The 24,076-nt window shown below is 39.5% G+C and overlaps 1 protein-coding gene across 1 annotated transcript; it reads left to right on the top strand.

The window, feature by feature from the left end:
- The first annotated feature begins 577 nt into the window (after positions 1-577).
- Positions 578-21,948, top strand: TWF1 (twinfilin actin binding protein 1). Its single transcript, XM_071552356.1, has 9 exons — positions 578-685; positions 3,772-3,849; positions 6,694-6,872; positions 8,081-8,176; positions 11,675-11,779; positions 16,273-16,398; positions 16,592-16,742; positions 17,165-17,286; positions 18,805-21,948. Exons 1-9 carry the CDS (start codon positions 661-663, stop codon positions 18,973-18,975), a joined length of 1,053 nt encoding a protein of 350 aa, XP_071408457.1. The 5' UTR covers positions 578-660; the 3' UTR covers positions 18,976-21,948.
- The last annotated feature ends 2,128 nt before the right edge of the window (positions 21,949-24,076 follow it).

Raw genomic sequence — 24,076 nt, forward strand, 5'->3', positions numbered from 1 at the left:
CCCCAGTTAATTTTCAGTACTTCGGTCAACAAGCAACCCGTGTACGGGAGGACACATGCCAGGCAGGATGACCGCAGGCGCTGCGTCGGCGGTGGCCGTGGCAGTGGCGCCGCAGGCTCTGGGACAGCAGATGAAGAGGGGGACAGAGAGGAGAGGGAGAGGAAGGGGAGCGCTGCGCCTCGTCGCCGTTCTAGGGCACGGAGAAGAGCTGCAGGGGGAGGGCAGGGGGTGCCGCGGAGGGCCGGCAGCGCAGCGCGGATACCCGCCCGCACCGGGCGCCCGCCCGCACAGGATCCCCTTCCGCACGGGATCCCCTCCCGCACGGAGCCCCCATCCGCACGGAGCCCCCACCCGCACGGAGCCCTCTCTCCGCATGGAGCCCCGTCCCGCACGGAGCCCCTCCCGCACGGAGCCCCGTCCCGCACAGAATCCCCTCCCCGCACGGAGCCCCGTCCCGCACCAATCCCCCTCCCGCACCGAACCGCCTCCCGCACCGAACCCCCGCCCGCACCGAACCCCCTCCCGCAGGGCCGGCGGGGCCCGGAAGGCGCGCGCTCCCTGCCGGCCGCTGAGTGGCTCGGAGCGTCACGTGCCGCGGCCGGGCCGGGCCGGGTGGCAGAGCGGGAGGCGGCGGCGGCGTCCCGGGCGCGGCGGTGCGACATGTCCCATCAGACCGGCATCCAAGGTACCCGCGCAGCTCTCTGCGCCGCCTCCGTTCCGCCGTGCTCACCGCTGCTCATGACAGTCGGCCCCCGTCTCTCCTGTCCCCTTCCAGCCGGGCGGGAGGCGGGCGGAGCGCCTTTCCCCGCGGGTCGGGGCGCGGGGGAGGCGCCGTGGCGGGCGGCTCACGGGCTGTGCCCGGCGCAGCTTTTCCCACTGCTGCGCCCTTTGTTTGCTGTCGGAGGAGCCCGTCCCTTGCGCCGCGGGATGGCGGGGGCAGGGGGGCGGGCGAGCGGGGGAAAGTGCTGCTGGTTTCGGCCCTGGCGGCCGCCGCTCGACGAGGTTCAGCCCGGGCATCTGCTCCCGGTCAGTCGGAGCCTGCGGGGTTTATCCGCACGGCGAAGTGCCCTGGAGCGGCAGGGAGGCGGCCCGAGCAAAGTGTGCCCTGCGGAGCCCCGTGACTGACCGGGAGGGCCACCCCGGGCTCAGGTAACTCGCCCAGAGCAGTTTTTGCGGCGGCGAGGGGAGCGTCGGGCCGGGGCTGCGTCGGGCTCGTTGTCCCCGCTGCGGGTCTGCCATGGGTTGGACAGCGCGGCACATGCGGGGGTCGCTGCCGCGTCCCTTCGGGAGCCCCGAGGAGAAGCAGGAACATCGGAGCAGGAGAGTCCACTACAAAGCCTATCACTGGAGGGTACAAAGGGGGAGAGTGCGTGGGAACCTTTTCTCCCCGTGTTTCCAGGCCTTGGAGTAAGCGAGGAGCAATTAGAAGACGACAGCGTATTGTTTTGCAGTATGCACCGGTTCCCCCCGAATCACAGAGTGCTAAGCAGGGATTATACTGCAGGATTATGAAGGGGTCAGGTTTTACTGTCTCGATTTCTACAATCTGCTTGTTCAATGACTAGTACTATGTACTTTGCCTGCTCTCCCATATTAATTGTTGAAGGTGACTTTTGTCCCAGCCACGACAGCTCTTAGCAGCCTTGCATGCCCTTTTTTGTCCACTGGCTGCATGTGGACTGCACCCTTTTGCTTCTCTTCTTTTTCTTCCTCTGCGTGCCATTCTTTGGTCATTTTGCAGCTTCTTGGTTTAAGTTCTTCAGTCCTTCTCAGGCTAGGTGTGCATCTGGAATAGCTTTTTTTCCTGTCCGGAAAAAGCTGTTTCTGGCTCTTCACTCCCTTGTTCTCCTGGCAGTGCTGGAGGGATGAGCAATGTTCTGTTGCTTATCATAAGCATAAAGAGGGCTAAGCCTCTTCTGCTGCTCTCCTTCATGACTTTGAGAATCATTTGTCCTCTGAGGAGAGTTGTAGAGAACTCAGCAGCTTTCCTGTGTGGATTCCTGCCTCGGCAGGCACTAACCAGGAATCCTGTTTGCAGCAAAACATCAGCTTCTGCAGTTTGCAAGAGAAATAGCCCTACTTGTGCCATTGCTGGCTTTAGCTACAAACAGGCTACTGTCACCCATAAACAATTACAAGATTTGGCAGCTCTTTTCTGGAACAGAAATGAAGTCATGGACACAGTGATACGTACCAGGCAGTTGCTGAAAGGACTGGACTTTCAAACAGGCCAGCGCAGATAATTAGTGTAGGATGTTGCAGAATGCATTACACTAGGGCAAAATACAACAGAATATGTTCAAAATTGTTGAAATAATTTTAAAATAATATTCCGTGTAAATTATTTGTGAAATAACCTCAACATTTTATTCTGTGGGCCTCCACAATGCAAAAAGTTTTAAGTAGAAAACAATTTTCATTATGTTTTTTGAGGTGCTATCACAGTTCTGAAATTGGTGTGGGGACTGCTGTATTTTAATCTTGTTTTGGTATACAGACTTGAAATGAGAGAATAAGGAACAAAAAGAATAGACAAGAAGAGGGCAAAAGAAGTCCTGAGGAAACCAAAAGGTCTAGAAAGTGGTGCAGTGTTTTCTTGCTTAATGGAATGATGAGGACCAGCAGAGACAATTGGAAAAGCTGGCAGCAGATTACTGGGAGGGTTTGCAATGGTTTGTGGGAAGATACTAACTGGGATGAAACTGGTATTGAACTGCTAACTCAATGTAGTTGAGTTTGTTTAACATCATGTTTCCCTTCCATGCCATTTTGGACTCTCAGAATGGGCCTGGCTTCACTTGGATAGACATAAGTGTAAAATGTTTTGAGTACGGGCAGTAATGTTGCTGGATACCATCTGTTCAGTTGACCTCAAACTGAATGTAAATAATCCATTTTATTTGTTCCCTGGTTTGATATTTGTTTTCCTAGTACTATGCTCCATGCTGTGGGATTACTTAAAGGACCAGCTTGCAATAAATGTTTTTCAATAAATCCTGTACAGCCCCCTGTCCCTGGTATAATTAAACTGGTTTGCACTTGGATTATTTAGTAAAGCAGTTGAGGTAAGAATGGTCTTCACACAACTCAAGCACAGTTCTTCAGTGTGCTTAGGAAAGTGAGTCTGTTATGTTTATGGTGTAATGTCAGTGTAATTTACAGACATCTAAAAATATTTTACTTCTTTGAAAATTCATTATAAAGCTCTCCAGTTGCAATAGGTCAGGGCTTGAACAATGTCATCAAACATAGGAAATAAGATGGTATGAAAGAGGAGCAATGAGTGACAGCTTTCACAGGTACTCTTCAGAGGGGTGTCCTCAGGAAGACTGTCACTTTTGCCAGACAAGCTCTAACATTTTCCTGGCAGGCGTAAAGTTTCTGTCTGAAAGCTTGTATTAAGCCTGCAGACTTCATGAAGCTATTGTAATTTGAGATGTGTCGTATTTTTATTGTGTTGCTGCATTAACTCTGAAACCTGAGATTGATGATATGATGTCACCTTTAATTTTCACGATGTTGAAAATCGTATGGCATGCTAGAAAGCAGGTCTGTTTTGTAATGTTGCCTTTCATCTTTCTGTGGAATGCTGGTGGCTGGAGCAGTATGCAGCAAAGGGGGAGCATCACTCCTGTGTTCCTTTTTGAGTCCAACTTTGTAGCAAAGGGCCAGTTGTACGTTTTTCCAATGTTGTTCTTGCCCTCATGAATGTTCTTTGTCCTAGGGAAGTGAAATGTATTAATTTGATTACTTTTATTTTCTCTTTTTCAGCTAGTGGAAGTGTTAAAGACATCTTTGTTGGAGCCAGAAATGGACAATACAGACTTTTAAAAATAGTCATTGACAATGGTTAGTCAAATTTTATTTTTTTTTCCCTGATTCTTTTAGATATTTTCCTAGTTATTTTAATAACCTACATGTATCATTGTTGTAAAAACAAAACTGCCAAACAATGTTACTAAGGTCTTTCCTGTGCAGAAGGTAAAATTTCAGTTTTGGTAATGGTAAGCTTTTTACTACAATGCTACTGTATCTTTACATTTGAATATTTCTCCCAAATAGCATTTTATATTTTACCAAAAACTACTGTGTATTTCATATGGGTAATATAAGTGAGCTTATGCTTGTGTTTTAGTAAAGAAAAAGTAGAAGGAAAGAAAATTTCCACACTTGTGTTTTGGCGCTCTGGTTACTTTCTTCAGACAGAGAGCTAGTCTTACACGGCATTAGTCACCTTAGATGAACTATAAATTTTATCTGCCTTTTATACTGGGATCAGCTACATGCAGAAAGTCCTATTAAAGCAGATGTTGGAGTAGTAATCTGACTACATAGGAAATATCTTTAAAAATTTGTAACTTTACATAAATTTTCAAAGTTAAAACTGTTCCTTAAATCTCACATATATGTGTAAGTAGAAAATTACATAATTTCTGTCAGAACTTGAGTTTGATCTTTGAGCTTCTTGGCAAGGAATCACGGCTGCAAACATTGAGAGAATATATAATTACTTTTTTCTTCTTTAAGAGCAATGCAGGTTGGTTGTATAAGACATTTCATGGTTTATTTTGTCTTTTCAAGTATGTTAGTTGTCCATTTTGAAGTTTTTTTGTTCTAGACTTCATTCCTTTGCAGTACACTGAAATACTTGTTAACTGGAGAAAGGTACATGTATGTACATATGTATAGATACTTTTATTGTTAGGTAAGTAACCTACTGTTACCTTTTTGTGTTTGTTTTTCCTAGGAAGTCTTCTGACATTTTAGTTTAGCTTTCCTTTAGGAAGTGGCAATAGTAATATTATAGGCAGGACTCTGTGGTAAAATCTCAGTAGCATAAGGCAGTAAATGATGACATACCATTGAATTTTTTTCCCCATTAAGCAAGGTACTACAATATGCTTTTGTGTATATGCTACTTTATAATGTAACATGAAGCCTAGAAATAAGTTACAAATGGAAAACTTTTCCTATTTTTTCTTTCCCTATTTTTTTCATTTCTCTGTGTGTGTACATGTGTGTATATATATGTTTATTTCATCTCTATGTAGAAGTAGAATCCAGTCTTTGGTACTGTTTACTTTAGTTCAAAAAGAAACCTGTAAAACTCCCAGAACTTTACAGAATACTGGAAAAAGGACAGTTACATCATCTGTCTGCAGGAGCTTTCAGCAGCAGATAATAGTCCTTAGTCCTTGCCCTTCGTCAACAGATAATAGGCAAATAGAGTTCTGTTAATCTGAGTTAATAAGAGAAGAGAGTTCCTCTGATTGTATCTGAAATCCAAGTGGGTATAAATCCATCTAGAGTTCGGAATTGGCAAGTACATACTGAATGTTCTGGTTTAGGTGTACAACTTCAGGTACTTTGCATCTAATTCAGCCTTGCCCTGAGCTGTTCCTATCCCATGAGTTACTGTGGTGGGGTGCCTTGCTTGAAGTTTTGCTGTAGCAGCATTTCTATATTGTTGCACTTCTATCTGAAGGTTTTGAAGTTAAGTCCTAGACTCTCAGAAGATAATTGGTATACTATCTACTATTATAGTCCTCAAATTGCTGTAGGATCACGTTTAAATAAGGTATTTCTCTTTCAGTTGTGGGAGCTCGTATTTATGGGGAAGCTGATAAATGTTTAGGAGGACAGTATATTAATACTTTCCTTCGAAAGCTAAGATATGATGTATAAATAAGAGAAAAATCCTGTTGCTACAGCTGTTCACATAATTAAATATCACTTGAAGTATTTTATGTAGACTTAAGCCAATTATGCATAATAAACAACTTCAGTCATTTAAAGACTATAGCTATGAAGCCGTATTAGAAAGAGGTTTATCTACTTACACAGTCAAGTTAAAGTGATTAATGCAAGCATATTCATTCCAAACTCTTTCTATTGTATAACTGAGTTATTAACTCCTTACAGTGAGTACAAACACTAATATTTTCTATCAGGGACATCAATAATTATAATTTGAAAATTTGAAAGATTACTCTCATTTCTACTGAAGTATTCCAATTTAAAAATAAACTAACTGGAAGAAGACAATTTTTATGTCCCTTCCATGTATGTTATGATAAAAAAATTAACATCAGTAGTAGGTGCAGGTGAGACCTTATCATTCTCTACAACTACAACTACAACTACCTGAAAGGATGTTGTAGCCAGGTCTCTTCTCTCAGACGACCAACAGTAGGACAAGAGGGCATGGGCTTAAGCTGTGCTAGGGGAGGTTTAGGTTGGATATCAGAAAGAAATTCTTTACAGAGAGAGTGGTCAGGCATTGGAATGGCCTGCCCAGGGTGGATTCTCCAACCCTGGAGGTTTTTGAGGTGAGACTGGACGTGGCACTGAGTGCCATGATCTAGTAATTAAAGTGGGGTTGTATTAAGGATTGGACTTGATGATCTCAGAGGTCTCTTCCAACTCAACTGATTCTATGATTCTGTGAGTATCATTTCAGGTTAAAGAATTTGATAAGAACCGGCACATTACTTCTTGACTGTTTGTGTATTTGGGTTTAAAGTAAGTTAGAGTTTGAACATAGACAGCTTTTCCAGGAATTCACTTGGCTTTCTATTCTTGTGGACATAGTTATGAAAGATTAAGTAGCTAACTGCTTATTGTAATGGTTAATTTTGAAAATCACTATTGACTGTATTGTTGCTAACTTGTAGTTTTGTTTTTTGGTTATAGAGCAGCTTGTTGTGGGATCCTCTAGGCGGCCAGCTGGATCATGGGAAAAGGATTATGACTGCTTTGTCCTTCCCCTTCTTGAAGACAAGCAACCATGTTATATATTATACAGATTAGATTCTCAGAATGCTCAAGGATATGAATGGATCTTCATTGCATGGTCACCTGATCACTCTCCTGTAAGTAACAGTCATCAGAGGCATCATGTGGTTGACAATTTTTCAGCAGTGCCATTTGATCTGAATCCTAGATATGAAGGAAAAGGATTTGAGGAATGAAGCATTCCCCAACCTTCCACCTACATTCCCAGAAGAAAACTGGCAAAATGTTTCTTGAAGCTGATTGAAGAGCAAATCAGTAGATCTAGATGTAGTGCAGCTGATCCAGTGTGTTTTTAGCCTGACTGGAGGATGCAATACATTTTTTTTCCCTGTTTGTCTGACTTACTGTTAGTATATAAAATTTCATGGAAGGTTATAGGACAGAAATCTTAATGGCTGTTGTTGTAGAAAGAGGGATTATAGTATGAGCTCAAGTTGTTTACTCTCTGGCTTGCTGGCTGCCCAGCTGGTGCTGGTGGATCTGTTGCATGGCACAGGATACACTGTTTCTTAGTCAGTAGTTTGAGAGCATGGGTGGGAACTGAGATTAGAGTTAAGGATTTCCAGGAGAAACTAGGATGCTGTGTACAGGTTCTAGGAATGGGACATAAGGTAAGACATAAATTAAAACTATTTCAATCTTCCTACTGCTTTCAGTAGCAGTTAGTAAGACACTGAAAGTTGAAGTGCATAGAAAAGATTATTTGGAAAGGGCGAAGTATTATGGAGAGGATGGCATGATGGTTTAATAAGGTTGGAAGATGAGATGGTTGAGAGAGGAGTGAGTGACTGTTAGACACAAACTGATAGGGAGCAAACATAATTTTTCTGCTCTGTAGTTGATTTATCAGTATCTGAAGTCACTACCAAATAAAAGTAATAATGAATTACTTCCAGTCTGCTCTTCTGCTGTGTGTTGTATCCATTAGAACACAGACCAGTGACAAAAGATCTATACAACTGTGGTTTTTCCCATTTAAAATTAGTAAAGATTATGTTGACTTTTTCCCGTTTAAGAAAAGGTCATACTCTTCCTGAAGCTGCAATTGAGTTTTGCACTTATTGTGATAATGATGCACAGTATCATGACCTGGTGAATTTAATAGCATGTGTAAGTATTGTAATCCAGAGCTCTCCAAGTTTATAGTGCAGTTTCAACACTTAAAATACTTGTTCAAGAAAGATGTTAGGTAATGGACTTAGTATACCAACATACTAGATTCTCTGTGTACACCAAAGGAAAAAAAGAACCCAAACCAAAAATCTACTGTTTCATTATATGCTAGGTTCGTCAAAAAATGTTATATGCAGCAACCCGAGCAACACTTAAGAAAGAATTTGGAGGAGGTCATATTAAGGATGAAGTATTTGGAACGGTACAGGTACGTTTTTAAACAGGACGCTAACTTTGGATACTGAATATAGTAAGTGATGTTACTGGTATGAATTGGCATGGTTTTGTTTAAGGAAAAAAGACTTAAAAGCTATGTGTCTTATTCCAATGTTAAAGTGTGTTTGATCTCATTCGAATAAGTTACTAACTATAGTTAATATCTGCAAGCTAAGAAGTCCTGGCTGGAAATAGTTATGAGAACTAAATAATCTAATAATAATAGGCACATCTCTTAATCTCACTGAGTACATGTGAGTCCTCTAAAAGCTGTAACACTGTAGTGAATTGACCCTGGCCAGATGCCAGGTACCCACTAGAGCTGCTGTCTCCCTCCCCTCTGCAACTGGACAGAGAGAAAAAAATCAATGAAGGATTTGTGAGTTAAGAGCTGGGAGAGGTCACTTACCGATCACCATCACAGACAACACAGACTCAGAGTGGGGATATTAATTAAATTTATTACTGATGGAATCAGAGGAAAAAAAATGAGAAGTAAAGTAATCTTAAAAACACCTTTCCCTCACCCCTCCTTCCTTCCAAGTTCTACCTCCTCCCTCACAAGTGGTGCAGGGAGATGGGGAATGGGGGATACACTCAGTTGTTTCTGCCACCGCTTAGAGAGAGGGGTGCTTCCCCTTCTCCCCATGGGGTCCCTCCCACAGGAGACGGTCCTTCATGAACCTCTCCAGTGTGAGTCTATCTCCCAGGCAACAGTTCTTCACCAATTGCTGTCCCCATGGGTCAGTACTCCATGGGATGCAGTCCTTCATAAACAGCTGTTCCAGCATGGGTCCCCCACCGGGTCACAAGTCCTACCAGGGAAAACCTGCTCCAGTATGAGCTCCTCTCTCCACAGACTGCAGGTCCCTGCTAGGACCTTGCTCCAACATGGGCCTCCCACAGGGTCACAGCCTCCTCCAGGTGTCTGCCTGCTCCAGCGTGGGCTCCTCCATAGGCTGTAGGTGGATCTCTGCACCCTGAGCGTCCTCCATGGGCTGCAGAGGCACAGCTGCTCCACCATGGTCTGCACCATGGGCTGCAGAGGAGCCTCAGCTCTGGTGTGTGGAGCACCTCCTGCCTGTCGTGCACTGACGCTGGAGTCTAAATTGCTGTTCACATGTTCTCACTCTGCTCTTGCTGCAATTTTCAAGTGTGCAATAACTTTCTTTCTGTTCTTAAATATTTTATCACAGTGGCATTGTGATCATTACTAATTGGCTCAGCCTTGTCCAGCCGCAGGAAGCCTGTCCTGGAGCCACCTGGAATTGGCTCCACCCAACAGAGGGGAAGCTTCTGGCAGCTTCTCACAGCTGAACCCCCCCAGTACCAAAACCTGGGCGCAGAAACCCAATACAAACACTAACTTCCAGGCCAGTTGTATGCACAAGCCGCTTTGGCTATGTGGCTCTGAACAGTCTAAAACAGTGGTCTGTAAGCCACTAACACCTGAAAACAAATGTTTTTCTCTTAAACTAAGTATGAAGTTGTTAGTTCTCTAGAATTTGATCAGGGAATGTACCTCACATGCAAAGCTGCCATCTTTGGGAAACAGATTTTTGGTAGCTACTGATTTGTTCAGTGAAAATACTAATAGTTGACTTTTTACTTATGGTAAGATAATTGGAAGGTGCATATATGAAATCTAACAAGTGTCTAAAGGATATTGCAAAGGTGAAAAGTGCTGTGCATGGAGGGAGATACATGGCTATTGTGTTACCTTAGTTTCTGTGAGAAACAAGTTTTACGTGGATGTGATGTCTGCCTGTCAGGCAAGTGTCACAGAGTCTTGACTTTTTAATCCACTGGCAATTTTAAAGGAAATAAAAGAATTCTCAGAGGTAAAGAATTCCTATAGTTTTAATGAAAACTGATGATTACATAGAGATTCAAATTGTAATTCCTTTGTTCCTCAGCAAAGACTGCAGCAGGCTTTTTCTGTATGACCTGTTAATCAGTTCATCTGAACAAATCTGAACCAAAGCACTGCCACGTTTGACACAGGCAGCTGTTGCTGAAGGAATGGAAGGTGCTGGAGGATTAGGGAAGAATAGAGGATACTGTGGTGGGGGAAAAAGCTGTGAAAGAGAGATGGGCTATTGTGGTGAACATGATGCTAATAATTGTCCTGCTCACTGAGTAAATAGTTTGTTACATTCAGTGTTAACCTGTCATGGAGGCTTCATTATCCTAACAGGCAAACAAACCTCTTCGGACAGGCTATATTCTCGGGAAGTTAAGAGGTTCTACTGGTAGAGATCATGTTATTTTTCTTCTTGCTTGTTCAACCAACTAATCTCTCACCTCCACTTGCACCAAACCATTAGCAGTCTGTGCAATATGTAGAATCTGGGTCTATCCCTACAAGTCTGAGCTTTCGTCTCAGTTGTAAGGAAGGAGCATTATATTTGTTTTACTGTTATTTCAGAATGGCCCTGGGACACATAGAGGATGACGTTGACGTACCTCACTTTCCCAAGCTCATTATGTTGCAGCTTATATATCTCTTAAGTAGTTGGTTTCAGTGTTTTATCAGCTTTCAATTATAGCTGGACTTTAATGTACATCCATGTGAAAATTACACCTTCTTTAAGGTATTCAAGTCTAACTTCACTCAGAGTCCTGATCATCAGTATCCAGTGGGTTACTCTGTCTTTATTTTGTTAAACATAAGGATTATTTAGCTGTAACCAGCTCTTTTATTGTGGTGGGATCTGGTTATGGTCCCACCTGCTAATTCACATGTATTAACCTCGGGACTTTTGAAACAAGGCATGATGGAAAATTGGCACTATATTTGGCAAAGTCTGTCTCTTTCGGAAGGGCAAGTGCTAAGAAGGAGCCTTCTCTTTCTCCTTAGAACCTCAGTATAAAATAAGATTCATATGATTGCATAAAGTCCTGCCCTTTTCTGAGTGGCCACATTAATAATGAAAAGAAAGCAGTATTTGCCTGTGATATCAACCTCTTTGGAGAGGGACACAACTATCACTGAGTATTAACAAAAGGGATTATAAGAATTAAAGGTTTCTGTGATGTTGCATCCTAAACTATTTACTGTGTCAGATGCTTACTTCCTGTCCTAAGGTAGAAAACTATCAATAAGCTACCTGTTTAAACATGTAAATTTTATAATAAAATAGATTTTTAAAATATTTATTAGATTTGTGGCAATTCTGTGAGGTTTTGTCCAAGCCAGTTGAAGAACTTCATGGACACAGTCTTCATTAATGCTAATTTTTGAATTGATTGATTGGTTGTGGAAGTGCTGCCCATGATAAAACTGGGTACAAGAACAGCCCAGTGGACCCTGTTTTACAGGAAGATGAGCTGAATTTAGAAATGCACCTATATACTTATATTCCATTCAAATAAAATGACTGTAAGTATATGGAAAATAAGTGCTTTTCATAATGCTGCATAGAAAGTCTTCGAAGAAAACTTCTGTTATCAAAAAAAAAAAAGATGAATATTGATATTGTGCTTTCAGGATGACGTTTCACTGAATGGATATAAAAAATATTTGATATCACAATCCTCCCCTGCACCTTTGACTGCAGCAGAAGAGGAACTTCGACAAATTAAGATTAATGAGGTACCTTGAATGTCTTCAAGCATGGGTGGGAAACAGGGTGCAGAGTTCCATATGTATTGCAGGGAAATGTCTGTCTAGGGTAAAAAAAAAGGCATTAAAGAAAATGGAAGGTTTTAGAAAGTGTGAATGAATGAGAATATACATTTATTTCCCAAGGAGCTGAAACTGCAGGATGATAATGGCTCATGTTTAAGTGGCACGATCTTGCTGAGTTTGAAAGGCCTCATGTCTGAATCAGAGGCTTTGCAAATGCAGAGCTTAATTGCTGCACTTTGAATATTGCTGCATATGCTTCTTTGTGAAGGGTGACTGAGCACTGGCACAGGTTGTCCAGGGAGGTTACGGAATCTCCATCTTGGAGATACTTACAAGCTGTTTGGACAGAGAACTGGGCAGCTGGCTCTAGGTGGCCCTCATTGAGCAGGGTGGTTGCACAAGATGACCCTCTGGACATGTCTTCCAACCTCAACCATTCTGTGATTGCCCACATACATTTCCCATGGTGGCAGAAATTGTAGAGAAAACACAAAATATAAATTTACTGCAGTGAATGATTGCCAGAAGTATTTCAGCAGCTTTATTCCTAGAGGAAAAGTACACATAGCTACCAACACCAGTGCACGTGACTTTAAGACTGAGAGGAATTGAAGATAATTCCGACAAAAATAAAGTAGAAATCAAAATGAACTAGATAATCTTTTTAAGAGACTGATTTGCTTATGCTACAAACACTTTTCAGAAAAACCTTTAACAGATGCCTTTAACCAAATAATTTGATGATTGCCAGCTAGCTAGTGACTGAAAAGTTTCAGAGGATTCTTTTTCTCTCATTTTTCCTTCACTTGATCACTGTTCATGTTCAGATGTATTTTAAAATACGCCATGTGCTGATCATAATTTGTTGTTTAAACTTGTATTTTACAGCTGTGGTACATGTATTTTAAGTATAATTTATTTCTGCAGCTTGGTACTGGGAAACCATTGTGTTAAATGCAGCTGTGTATCTTCTCTTATGTTTTCACTGTACTGTGCTTTTGCTGAAACTTTGTTTATTGACTTTCTTTTTTCCAGTGAGGGCTTTTGTTATTTTTCATGTCCTATTTTAATTAATTCAATGTAGAAATGCATTCACCATCATCAAACTCTTTTTACTTGACACCTTTTATGCATTTTACTCGATCAGCTTTTAAAAAAACCCACTAATAAATGTGAAACTTCTTTGGTATCAGTGATCACCTCTGGTATTAGTGTTAGCTCTTATGCACTACATAAAATGTGGTTAATAACTGATTCATGCAGACTAAAACTTCATGTATTATAAAACTTCAACAGCAAGAGCTGTGCTTTTCAGAGACACAAAAAACGTAGGTTGCTGCCATTTGGCTTTGTTTGAAATGTCTCACAATACATTAATTTATGTAATTTTTCTCTTTATTGTTGCAATCATTACAAAGCCTGTAATTAGACTTAAAAAAACTAAAAGCTTTCTGATTTTTAAAAGTTTTCCATATGTATATTCCTTCATAATTACCCTAAGAAATATTTTACTGGATCAGATTGAAGGATCACCTAGTCTACTGTCAAGTCCTTGAGTGAACAACAGCAGAAATCTAGGAAGGATGTAAGAACAGGGCAAGAAGGCCATGATAATTACCTTGAATATTCTTTGTTTAACATTTGCAGAAAGGGATCTTGCTGCACAACAGATGACATGTTGCTATATAATTGTTTATAGTAGGTTTTTCATCCATCATCTAGTCTTGCCATTTCTCTAAACCAACATAAAGCTTTTGTTGGCCACAAAGTACTGTGTAAAGAACCACTGATTGCTGTTAGTTTATTCTGATTACTCTACAAATTGTGTGGGGAAGACAAAGAAAAGTCATTAAGTCAATCCTCAGTTTCCCTCTCCCCTTGGATAAAGCTGGCCGTATCCCAAAAAGCCACCTGTATTCTGTGCTGCATCAAAAGTAGCGTGATAGCAGGTCAAGGGAATCAATTATCTCTCTCTGCTGCGGTAAGATCCCACCTGGAGCACTGCATGCAGCTCTGTTGTCCTCAGTACAGTAAAGACATGGACCTGTGCCACAAAAATGATCAGAGAGCTGGAACACCTCTTCTGTGAGAAAAGGCTGGGAGAGTTGTGGTTGCTCAGCCTGGAGGAGAGAAGGCTCCAGGGAAATATTACTGAGGCCTTTCAGCACTTAAAGGGGGCTTATAGAAAAGAGCCAGATTTTTTAGCAAGGCCTATAGCAGTTGAACAAGGGCTAGTGGTTTTAAAGTAATAGAGGGTAGGTTCAGATTAGATATGAGCAAGAATTTTTTTACAGTGAGTGTGGTGAGATGCTGGCTCAGGTTGCCCAGAGAGGTGGTAGATGTCCCATCCCTGGAAACACTGAAGTTCAGGCTGTATGGGGCTTTGAGCAGCCTGGTCTTTTTGAAGATGTTGCTGCTCACTGCAAGGGGGTTGGACTAGATCACCTTTAAAGGTCCCTTCAACCCAAACTATCCTATGATTCTATATCCATGGACCTCTGTCATATTCCTAATCAGTTCTCTCTTCCTGGCTGAAGAGTCCTAATCTAGGTAGTTCTTTCTCCTCAACAAGGCACTCCATACTTCTGATCCTTTTGCTTTTCTCTGCAGTTTTTCCAGTTCTGCTATATAATTTATGAGATGAAGGGATGGGGAAGCCAGAACTGCATGTGGTATTCAAGATGCAGGCATGTTACTGGTACCTACAGTGCGTAATGATGTGTTCTGTTCTCTACTCTTTTTCTAACAATTTGTAGCATTTCATTTGTGGGTTGGGAGTGTTTGGGATTGGTTTTGGGCTTGCTTGGGGTTATTTTTGGAGATAGTCAGAATGACCTGCCAAGGTCTAGTCTCCTGAGTGGTAGTAGCTACCTCAATCCCATTACCATACAGGTAGAAAGAAGAGAGGTTGGTTTTTTTTTCTCCTGCATTCATTACTTTACATTTATTCACAGGAAGTTTCATCTACCATTTTATTCACCACTCAGCAGCCATCACTAACTAAATCTTACAGAGTGAATTTAAATATTCATAAGTGACTTAGGTGGTTTTGATTTGCTTTAAAGGTCTGAAATACGTTGCAGTATGGACAAGTAGGTTTTGTTCATTTTCTTGTATCTGGAGTTATGCTGGCTAACTCTCTTCCCTTACCTGTCCCTCACATTTCACTGATTTTTTTAAGTTTGGAGGATTTTTTTCTACATCTATTTTAATATGGTTTCTGTGGGATGGTATTTTTTTACGGTTTATTGTTTTTGCGATGCCTATGTTACATTTAATAATGAGGCTTTTACACAGCTGTATTTTTCAAATATTGTTTCTATAACCTCCTTCATAAATTCATCAATCATTATACAAAAGTAAGCTCTTCACCTACTTTCCTTTCTTCTTTCGTTGTTGCTGACAAGTTGTTCTTTAAAATGTGGAGCATAATTTAGTGTTGCCACAAGTATTTTTGGTTTTTATTTTTTTATCATCTTGTTTCGTATTTCATTAGAATCTCTTTTTAATTAAAGCTGAACATGTTGATAGATCTAAGACCCACACTTTCCATTTGGTTTACTTCTCTTGACTTTTGCTCCATAATAAATGCTAAATGTATTTATGAAATTATAAAAGAAATTTAATATATTCAAAAGCTTGTTGTACTTAGACAATAAATTAAGACTGGAGAAAATTGAAGGGCAGAGCTCATTTTAAGAGAAACTGCATGAATATTAAGATAAATTCCTGAAAAATGGCTTTAAACTAACTGTTCTTTTCTCTCAATTTGTGACTAATGTAACTGGATTATGAACAATTGTTTTGCTTGTTCTGGATTGTTTTTACTTTGTGTTAGACCTTCTAGAAGGTCTAATCCTTCAGAAATTAAGATTTTGTTTGTTTACTTTGTTTAGTTTGTTTTTGGTGTAGGGGGAGTGTGTTGAAACAGAAGGGGGAATAGTTGCTCTTTTCTTTAAAGATCAGTTTGTCTCATAAGATACAATTTCTCCGTTTCTCCCAAAATTTTGACTCCCTAGAAATCACGTCTGTGTTTTGATCTAAAATTCTTCACTATACCACAAAGTTTATAAGCAGTATTGTCAGTTCAAAAGTATAACACATCATATGAAAACTGAGATTTTTCCTCCTGGATTATTGTATCTTTATATGAGAATTTAAATTAGAGCTTCTTCACTGACACTAGATTCAGTTTTCCTTCTGATTATTTTGTTACTCTGCAGAGAGGAGCTGTTTCAGAGATATGAAACTTTTCAGGTTAGCAAAACACCATGACCTGTAAATTAAAAAATGCAAATTTGTTATATATGGGGATGATTTTTTGGAGTTGTTTATTCTTGGAATAGCTACTGCTAACTCTTTTTGTAACCATACACAATGCATTTTCAGTCATTGTATAAAACCTGACGAATGCTTGCAAAGGTTTCTGTTAACATCTCAATTGACTTGTGTTCCAGGTACAGGCGGATGTTGGTGTAGATACCAAGCATCAAACATTGCAAGGAGTAGCATTCCCAATTGCTAAAGAAGCAATTCAGGCTTTGGAGAAATTGAAAAATAAGAAACTCAATTATGTACAGTTGGCAAGTATAAAATATTTTAACTATTTTTAATAATGAGTCTAAAATAATTACCTGCACACTAAATGACATGTGTTGCTGTAGGACACTGATAAATTTCCCTTCTGTATTAGATTAAATCAATTTTTTCTGTCCTGTTGTATTCTCTGGTTTTCTTTCTGTGTATTAACTGTATTCATGTTTGCTTTGTTAACAGCAAATTGATATGAAAAATGAAACTATTATTTTGGCCAACACACTTGATACTGAACTTAAGGACTTGCCGAAAAGAGTTCCAAAGGATGCTGCGCGTTACCACTTTTTCCTGTATAAGCACACACATGAAGGAGACTATTTGGAATCCATAAGTATGTGAAATTTCTCAATGTGAAATTCATTAGCTTGTTTCAAATACTTCAGGAATTTTGAGGCAGAAAGAAAGATGTGTCATGGAAGTAGTCTGTCAGCATGATCATATGTTTCAGAGTCATTTGGTTGTGAAATTGTCTTGCAAAGAAGAGTCTTTATGTTAGGAAAGTAGTGAGCTATCCCTTTTGATTATGAACACCCATACATGTGGAAACATAAAGATATTGGCCATTCTCTTATCCCTCATTTGAAATGAAATGCTTACTGAAGCAAAAAAGATCCAGAATGGCATTACATTTTTGCCTTTCAGACTGCGTAGTTGATTTCCAGTGCCTCTCTGCTGTAAATGATTTTATGGTACAGCTTTTGATGGAGTGTCGTTATGGTCTGATTTGTGATTTGTTTGGTTTTCTTTGTGCAGTTTTCATCTACTCTATGCCAGGGTATACCTGTAGTATACGAGAACGAATGCTCTACTCTAGTTGCAAAAGTCCACTGTTAGAAATTGTAGAAACACAGTTGTGGATGCAGATAATGAGAAAGGTAAGTGCATTGGAGTCTATGGGTATTTTCTCCATCCCTCTCTTTCCTTCTTCATGTGAAACTATAATTGTCCCTGTCACCACCTTCTCTAATCAATGAAGAGTTTTCTGTTAACTATTAAAGTTTGTCCTGAACAAGAAAAAGTGATTTTTGGAGCTCCAAATAAAAAGTAAAGTCATGGAAGCTTTTCTTTCTTTAAAATTGCTACACTTTAATGTCTTTAACAAATATATCCTTGTGAGTCAAGGAAGTGTTTGAGAGTACTTTGAAGCCATATCATATTTTGGACCACAACACATTGCTGTTGTTGAACACTAAACTCCTTTAAAGCCAAGGTTATGTAAGGATTTTCAAAATAATTTCAAGCTGCAGTTCTGAAAATCAGAACTGCTATCTTAGGGGTCCTTGATGAGGCAAACAAGGATTTGCAAGGAAGCTGATCTTTTTACACTGTATAGATTTTACTGCTATGCAAAAAGTTCTTCTTATCTCCAGAGCAGAGACCATAGAAATGGTCCAGTTGTGACCTACAGTTACTTTCTTAACACTTTTGGAGAAGCTTGATTTCTGTGAAGATGATGTTTACCTAAAAAATAGCAGAGTTAATACTAACCATTTTTACTGAGATGACATGAATTAAGTATATTATTACTATGTGTTTTTATAGGTAATTTTCTCAGAAATTCTCAGAATATTTCTCAGAAATTTCCTTTCTACAACAAAATAAACACGCCATGTGACTCCTGAAAATGCCTGTAGACAGAAATTTCTGAGGCATGTGCTTGCAACAGCAAAGCTGAGGCTGGCAAGTCAGTTGAGTGTTGTGGTTGGAGGGTCATGAAGTGTTGAATGCTCAGCAGAGCAGGGCCAAAGCATTTTTCTGAATTCTAAATTCCTGCAATTCAAACCAGTGGGTTTTGGCTTGAGAACACTGTTTTCTTTCTGTTCAGGTTCATATGTCTAAATTTTGAAAATTAAACCACCCCCCTCCATTTTGTTCATGAAACTTATTTTAATTCTTCCCTGCCTTGAATACTTGCTGAGTGGCAGTAGCCTGCTTATAATATAAGCTTGTTCATACTCCCGTTCCTCTTTCTCAAGAAACATCAATGCATGTGCACATTACTTTTACAATTAGTGTTTAAAGCATGTTATAGTAAAAAATTTTAATTCTTAAAATGTGTAAATACTTACAACGAATAAACAAGTCCTAGTAACATGGTATGTGTAAAGGTGCACTGTGCAGAGTTTTAAGAGGTAAACTTGGCAGATATACTGTATAGTTTTGCTTGTATGTCAGGAAAATACTTAAGTCACACTTAATAAGAATAAAGGGGACTCTGAGAAAAACAATCGAAGATTTTTCAGGGGATTAGGCACAAGTTGAAGAACTTTTCCTGTTAGACTTTGAATATTATTGCATATATGGTTTTAATATAGTATTTAGTTTCAGCAAAATTTCAAAATGTTAGTTTGACTTTAATATGAATATGATAAATATTGGTTTTTTCCTGCCAGATTGAAATTGATAATGGTGATGAGTTAACTGCTGACTTTCTTTATGAAGAGGTTCATCCAAAGCAACATGCTTACAAACAGAGTTTTGCTAAACCAAAAGGTCCTGCGGGGAAGAGGGGAATACGAAGACTGATCAGAGGTCCAGCAGAGACTGAAACACCTAGTGATTAGGAACTGTTGTTTGTATTTGTAAAAGTATGACGGTGAGAAATGAAATTCTGGCTTTCAGTAGCAAACCGAAATCATTCCATTCATAGATGACAGGGGAAAAAAGGCTCTTTTTACTCTTTTCTGACCTCAACACTTTTTATATTGTTACATGATTATATTTGTTGACCATGTTTTATGACATGTAAAAGAGCTAATTATTTCAAAGCTAGAAAAGAAAAACTAAGCTAGTACCCCTTTATTTTAATTTAGAATCCATTATTTAATAGTTGTACATTTGATCATAAACTTTGCAGACATAAGACTATGAAGCCCATGTATTCTGAGGGCAAGTTGCAGCCGTATTCTTATGCGTAACCTGTTGAAACTCCTAAGACTTCCCATGTGAGAAGAGATGAAGGACTACATAGCGTTGTCCCAGTTAAATCTTTATTTTTCCTTGTAGCACTTATGGACAGTAGTACAACAGAAGGTTTTCCTCTAATTTTGACAGGATGCATTGTAGGGTTTTGTTGTTTTGTTTGGTATTGTTCTGTTCATTTTTTTCTTGTAATGGAAAAGATAAATGAAAAATCAGTTACGTTCAATTAAGGCAGCTGTTCAGGAATAGCTGAATATTTTCCTACATAAAACCTTGGTCATCTCAAATTTATAACTAATTTCATGGAATTGTCTTTTAAAGGTAATCTGACATAAAAGCACCATAGCTTTTCCAGACTTATGTATCACTCCTAAGCCTTACATATTAGGTACTGAATGACCAAGTAAAAGATGATTAAAAGTGCATGACTTAGTATATGCAGTAGATTATGAACCAATATTACCTAAATTACCTAATAGTTAATTATGTGTGCACTCAGATTTAAAAATGTGTAAGTTCAGTAAAAATTGAAATAGACTTGCTTCTTAATGGTGAGTTATCCTTGAGACCTTACTGTGTTTGCAGTATCAACTGCAATTTTAACTTTCAAGGTATTCTGAAATATACTTTTCCTAAATGTTTGAACTTTAACAGTAACTTAAATCTGTAACTTAAATCCAACTAGGTCTTGAATAACTGCTGGCAGCAAGCATCTGGAAAGGATTTTGTCTGGGTTTTTTCCCTACCCACTTCCCTTCTCCAAAATACTAAAATCAGGCAGAATAGTCTAAACTTGATTGAACTGTAAGTTATGTGTTTAATAGGAAGAGGTAAAATAGATTATTTTAATAAGTGGATTAAGGAAGAATTAGATGTGAAAATCAAGTATTGGATGACCTTAAATGTTTAAAATTGTGTGATGAGGCAAGTACTAGTGGATAGATTATATTCCCCAGTGAGGACTTGCTTTTTAATGCCTTGTATGTGAGCTCTGTGGTTTTTGAGTTTTGTTGGTTTGGGTTTTTTAAAGCTTTTAAAGCTACATGGCAGTTGCCACTGTTGGTCCACTGCATATTATCATAGCTGCTGGATATACATATTACAGAGCTGAATCGTGTGTTTACCTGGTGGAAGACAGATTTTAACCTAGTTTTGTAGGGAAATAATGCTTTGAACACTATTAGTTCCTGATAAAATTTGTTTTATCTATTATTTTGTTTGGAGTTACTAGCTTGTTATTGACATCTGAGATTGCACTATATAATGTGAAGATTGCAATAGTTGGTTATACTGTGGGGTTTTTTTATATGCAATAGAAATTTGACACTTCAGCTTTTTTCATTTAATCTCACACACTACATCAGTCCGATTCAATAGCTCTTGATCCTCAGCTAATCTCCTGCTTACCCTTAGCCACTGTGTTCTTTTCCTGCCTCTTGCCTTCCCCTCTAGGGTAAGGAGCTGGTCTTTGAAGTGTTTCTTCTATGTACTAAATGTCATGGAAGTGTCATTGTTTTTTAAATATGATTACTGTGTGCAGCTTATTGTACACTGTGATTAAATGTATTTTTAGTTGAACTCTGAATCTTTGCAGCACACCTAACTCACTTTGGGTTTTTTGTTTTAGTTTTAAGGAAAACCTTTGATTGTAGCAGTTAAAAATTGCTAGAGGGTTTTTTGGTTGAATTTAGTATTCCTGCCCATGTGCCAGCCATAACAAGAGTGCATATAAATCTTTACACTTTCTTAAGCCAGTAAAGAAGTTAAACTTTGTAATACTTAATGTTTTAAATAATTGGCCTGATATGGTTATGTGCATGTTATGGGGGTTTTTTCTTTGTTTTTTTTTTTCCCTAATCCTGCCCAAAGTAGATGAGAAGGTGGAAAACTTAATCTGGAGGATCATGAGAGCTGGTTAAGTGATTATGCAATAGCGTTTATGATGAGCTGCTTTAGAGTTCAGCCCAAACCAGACATTCTAAGTTATGTTACTTGAAAATATTCTATCTGGGTGTACAAACCCCTGACTAACCATCAGACTCATGTCCTGAGTATGTTTTCCCCCTCACCTTTCCCCAAAAAGAGAATTGTATGAAGTCTTGCACTGCTGGTTGCCTCTCCAGGCCTGTTCTCCTGACAGAGCAGTAAGAACCACCTGATCTTAGAAATTTCTAAGATCTACAGAGTTTACAACTGCATAATTGCCTGCACCACTGTTAATGAATGTTCAGAGCCAGCACAGAATGTGGGCATTAATCTGGTCATTAAATAATTGAAAATGTTCATTCAAATTGTTGTTAGCCTTCAGAAAGCCCAAAAGCAATGCAGCTGCTTGCAGCTAACTCACAAGCTATTAAGCAGTTAATTAATACAAGAGGTAATTTTTTTCAATGTTTATGTTGCAAGGTAGGGAGATTTGATCTTTTAAAACACTTCTATCAAAGGTTAAACTAATCATGTCTTAATTGATCTGCTGCTCAGATAAACAGATTTATAAAGGAAACTTGATTTATGGTGTCTGTGTATTCAGTGAAAACCACCTTCAGATGCTAAAATTAACTAAGTTTACCTTATCTCTTTTGTAATTTACTTTATAAATAAAGATTGATGCTTCAGTTTGGTGTTGCCTGAGTATTTCATGATGTGCCTAACAAAGATCTGTATTCTAACATCAGAACGTGCAATAGGCAGTTCCCATGGGACTGGAAAGTGATTGCAAGGTGTAAGAAGGGAGGTGAACACAAAGATAATTCCTGCTATTGAGAAAAATCACCATGTTAGAAAAAGCTACTTTCCTGTTGCCTTATGGAAGCAGCACACAGGGCTTCACAGCAGTATTCAAGTGTGTTCCATCACTTGAGGCTTTTATGCTTTCAATAATAAGGCCCTTCAAAAAGTTCTTCTATCCTTTTAAACTGCTGAAGTAGTTGAGTGGTGATTTAACAGTTTTTATCTGATATTACTTGCTCGGCATGAGCTACTCTAATGAAACTATTCACATTAAGCTGTTTCATTAATTTTTTTTGTCTAAACTGAAAATAATATGTAGACCTCCTATTGCCCTGAAAGTTCAAGCTGAAAAAAACATCTACTGGTTTGGCTTTTCTCTTAACTATCCTGCCAACACATCCCCACAGGGAAATCTGTGATACAGCAATTTTGCAATTGAAAGAAGGAAATCTGAAGAAAGGCTGAACCAGGATTTCAGAGAATAATTTAAATGCAAAGAGCTATATAGAACACGAGCTGTGAAAGGAGCAGGTATAAGGTAAGAAGAGGGAATAGGCTAGGCCTCTATGAGACCAGGAGAAATAGAAGCAGCTTTATTTGCCTTTTGGTCAGTGGGTGGTAAATAAACTCCCAGCTGGCCCATCCAAATATGAAAATGAGGCACTTCCCATGTCAATAATATGAAGTACTCTGTCTGGTAAAAGGTATGTTGGCTCAAAAGGACAAACTGCTCAAAGAAAATGTAATAGTCTTAATAACTACCATGGACCTCACTTCCTTCTCAAAGTTAATGAGCTGCAAATTGTACAAAGCCATCATGTTCCAATGCAGTATCTCTGCGTATCTGTCCTGTCCTTGCTTTTGTTACTCAGCAGGCACTACTGGCTCATTTCCAGCCCCAGCGCTGTACAAACATCTCTGATCTGGCTCACAACAGCCGTTTTGTTCCCTCCTGCTGTAACTGGGGGAGAACTGTTGCCCTTCCTACAAGGTACTCTTAAAAAAAGGCAATTTTCTTTGGATCATTAGCATTTGCTTTCATCTTATTATTGTTTTCTACAGTCTTACTTGGAATTGCAATAAATCATTCTTGCTATTTTTCATTCACAGTCCTTCTGGGGCTGACTAACTCACCTTGTTAACATTCTCTAGATCCTTAACATGCAACGGCTTGGCTCTTTCACCAAGGATAGTGATCCTCTGATGCCCTCCAGGGCACCTTCGCTGCTGAGACAGGATGCAGGCCAGCCAGAGTAGCCCTCTGTCCCAAGAACATCTCCTGTGTGGAGCTATCTGTCTTCACAGACCAGGAATTGTACCAGATTTCTCAACCCTCCAGTTCTGTGAAACCAGATATCCCATTACTCACGAATAGTTTGAAAGACTCAAGTTACTGATTTGTGTCCTAAAAACCTTTACTATAGTAATTAACAAAGAAGTATGGATTCTAGGATAGTTTAATGTTTTTGCAGGGAACAAAGGAAGCAGAGTCAACTACTTTTATCCCCTATTATTGTCTATAGGACCTGACTACTGTATGAAGACCTCAAAAAAACCCCAAAACCCTGGGGTGGGAAAGTTCCTTCTCCTTGCCCCGATGTATTTAAAAAAAAAACCAGTTGCCACCTAAGTTACTTAGTTTTAACTAATTACCCCTCACATTTTCATTCATTCATTGCTAGAGCAATATTAAGCAAGTTCAAAACTTTTTTTTTAATTGTACAAAATGCTAGCTAACACACTGCATTTTCAAGTGAAGGAAGAAAAACTAATGCTGAGAGCAGCACTGCAAATAGTCATTGTCTAGTATGACAGAACAGGAATTCCATGCTTGTAGCTAAGATTTTCCTAATATTTATGAATATCACAATTGGTGCATGAACAACAATGTTCTACTGTGCCAGAGGTGAACAGAGATGACTGAGGAGTTCCTGAAGCAAATACACTTCAGGACAACACTACAGAGGTATGTCAGCTCCAGGGAACAGTAAAAGCAGATGTGATCTAATAAGA

This window comes from Pithys albifrons, chromosome 3, assembly GCF_047495875.1.
Source record: "Pithys albifrons albifrons isolate INPA30051 chromosome 3, PitAlb_v1, whole genome shotgun sequence".
NCBI classification, from domain to species: domain Eukaryota; kingdom Metazoa; phylum Chordata; class Aves; order Passeriformes; family Thamnophilidae; genus Pithys; species Pithys albifrons.

Coding starts and splice junctions, on each gene's coding strand:
- TWF1 (XM_071552356.1), top strand. CDS start 661: ATGTCCCATCAGACCGGCATCCAAG. Junction 16,399..16,591: donor AACTCAATTATGTACAGTTG/GCAAGTATAAAA, acceptor CTTTGTTAACAG/CAAATTGATATGAAAAATGA. Junction 16,743..17,164: donor AGACTATTTGGAATCCATAA/GTATGTGAAATT, acceptor TTCTTTGTGCAG/TTTTCATCTACTCTATGCCA.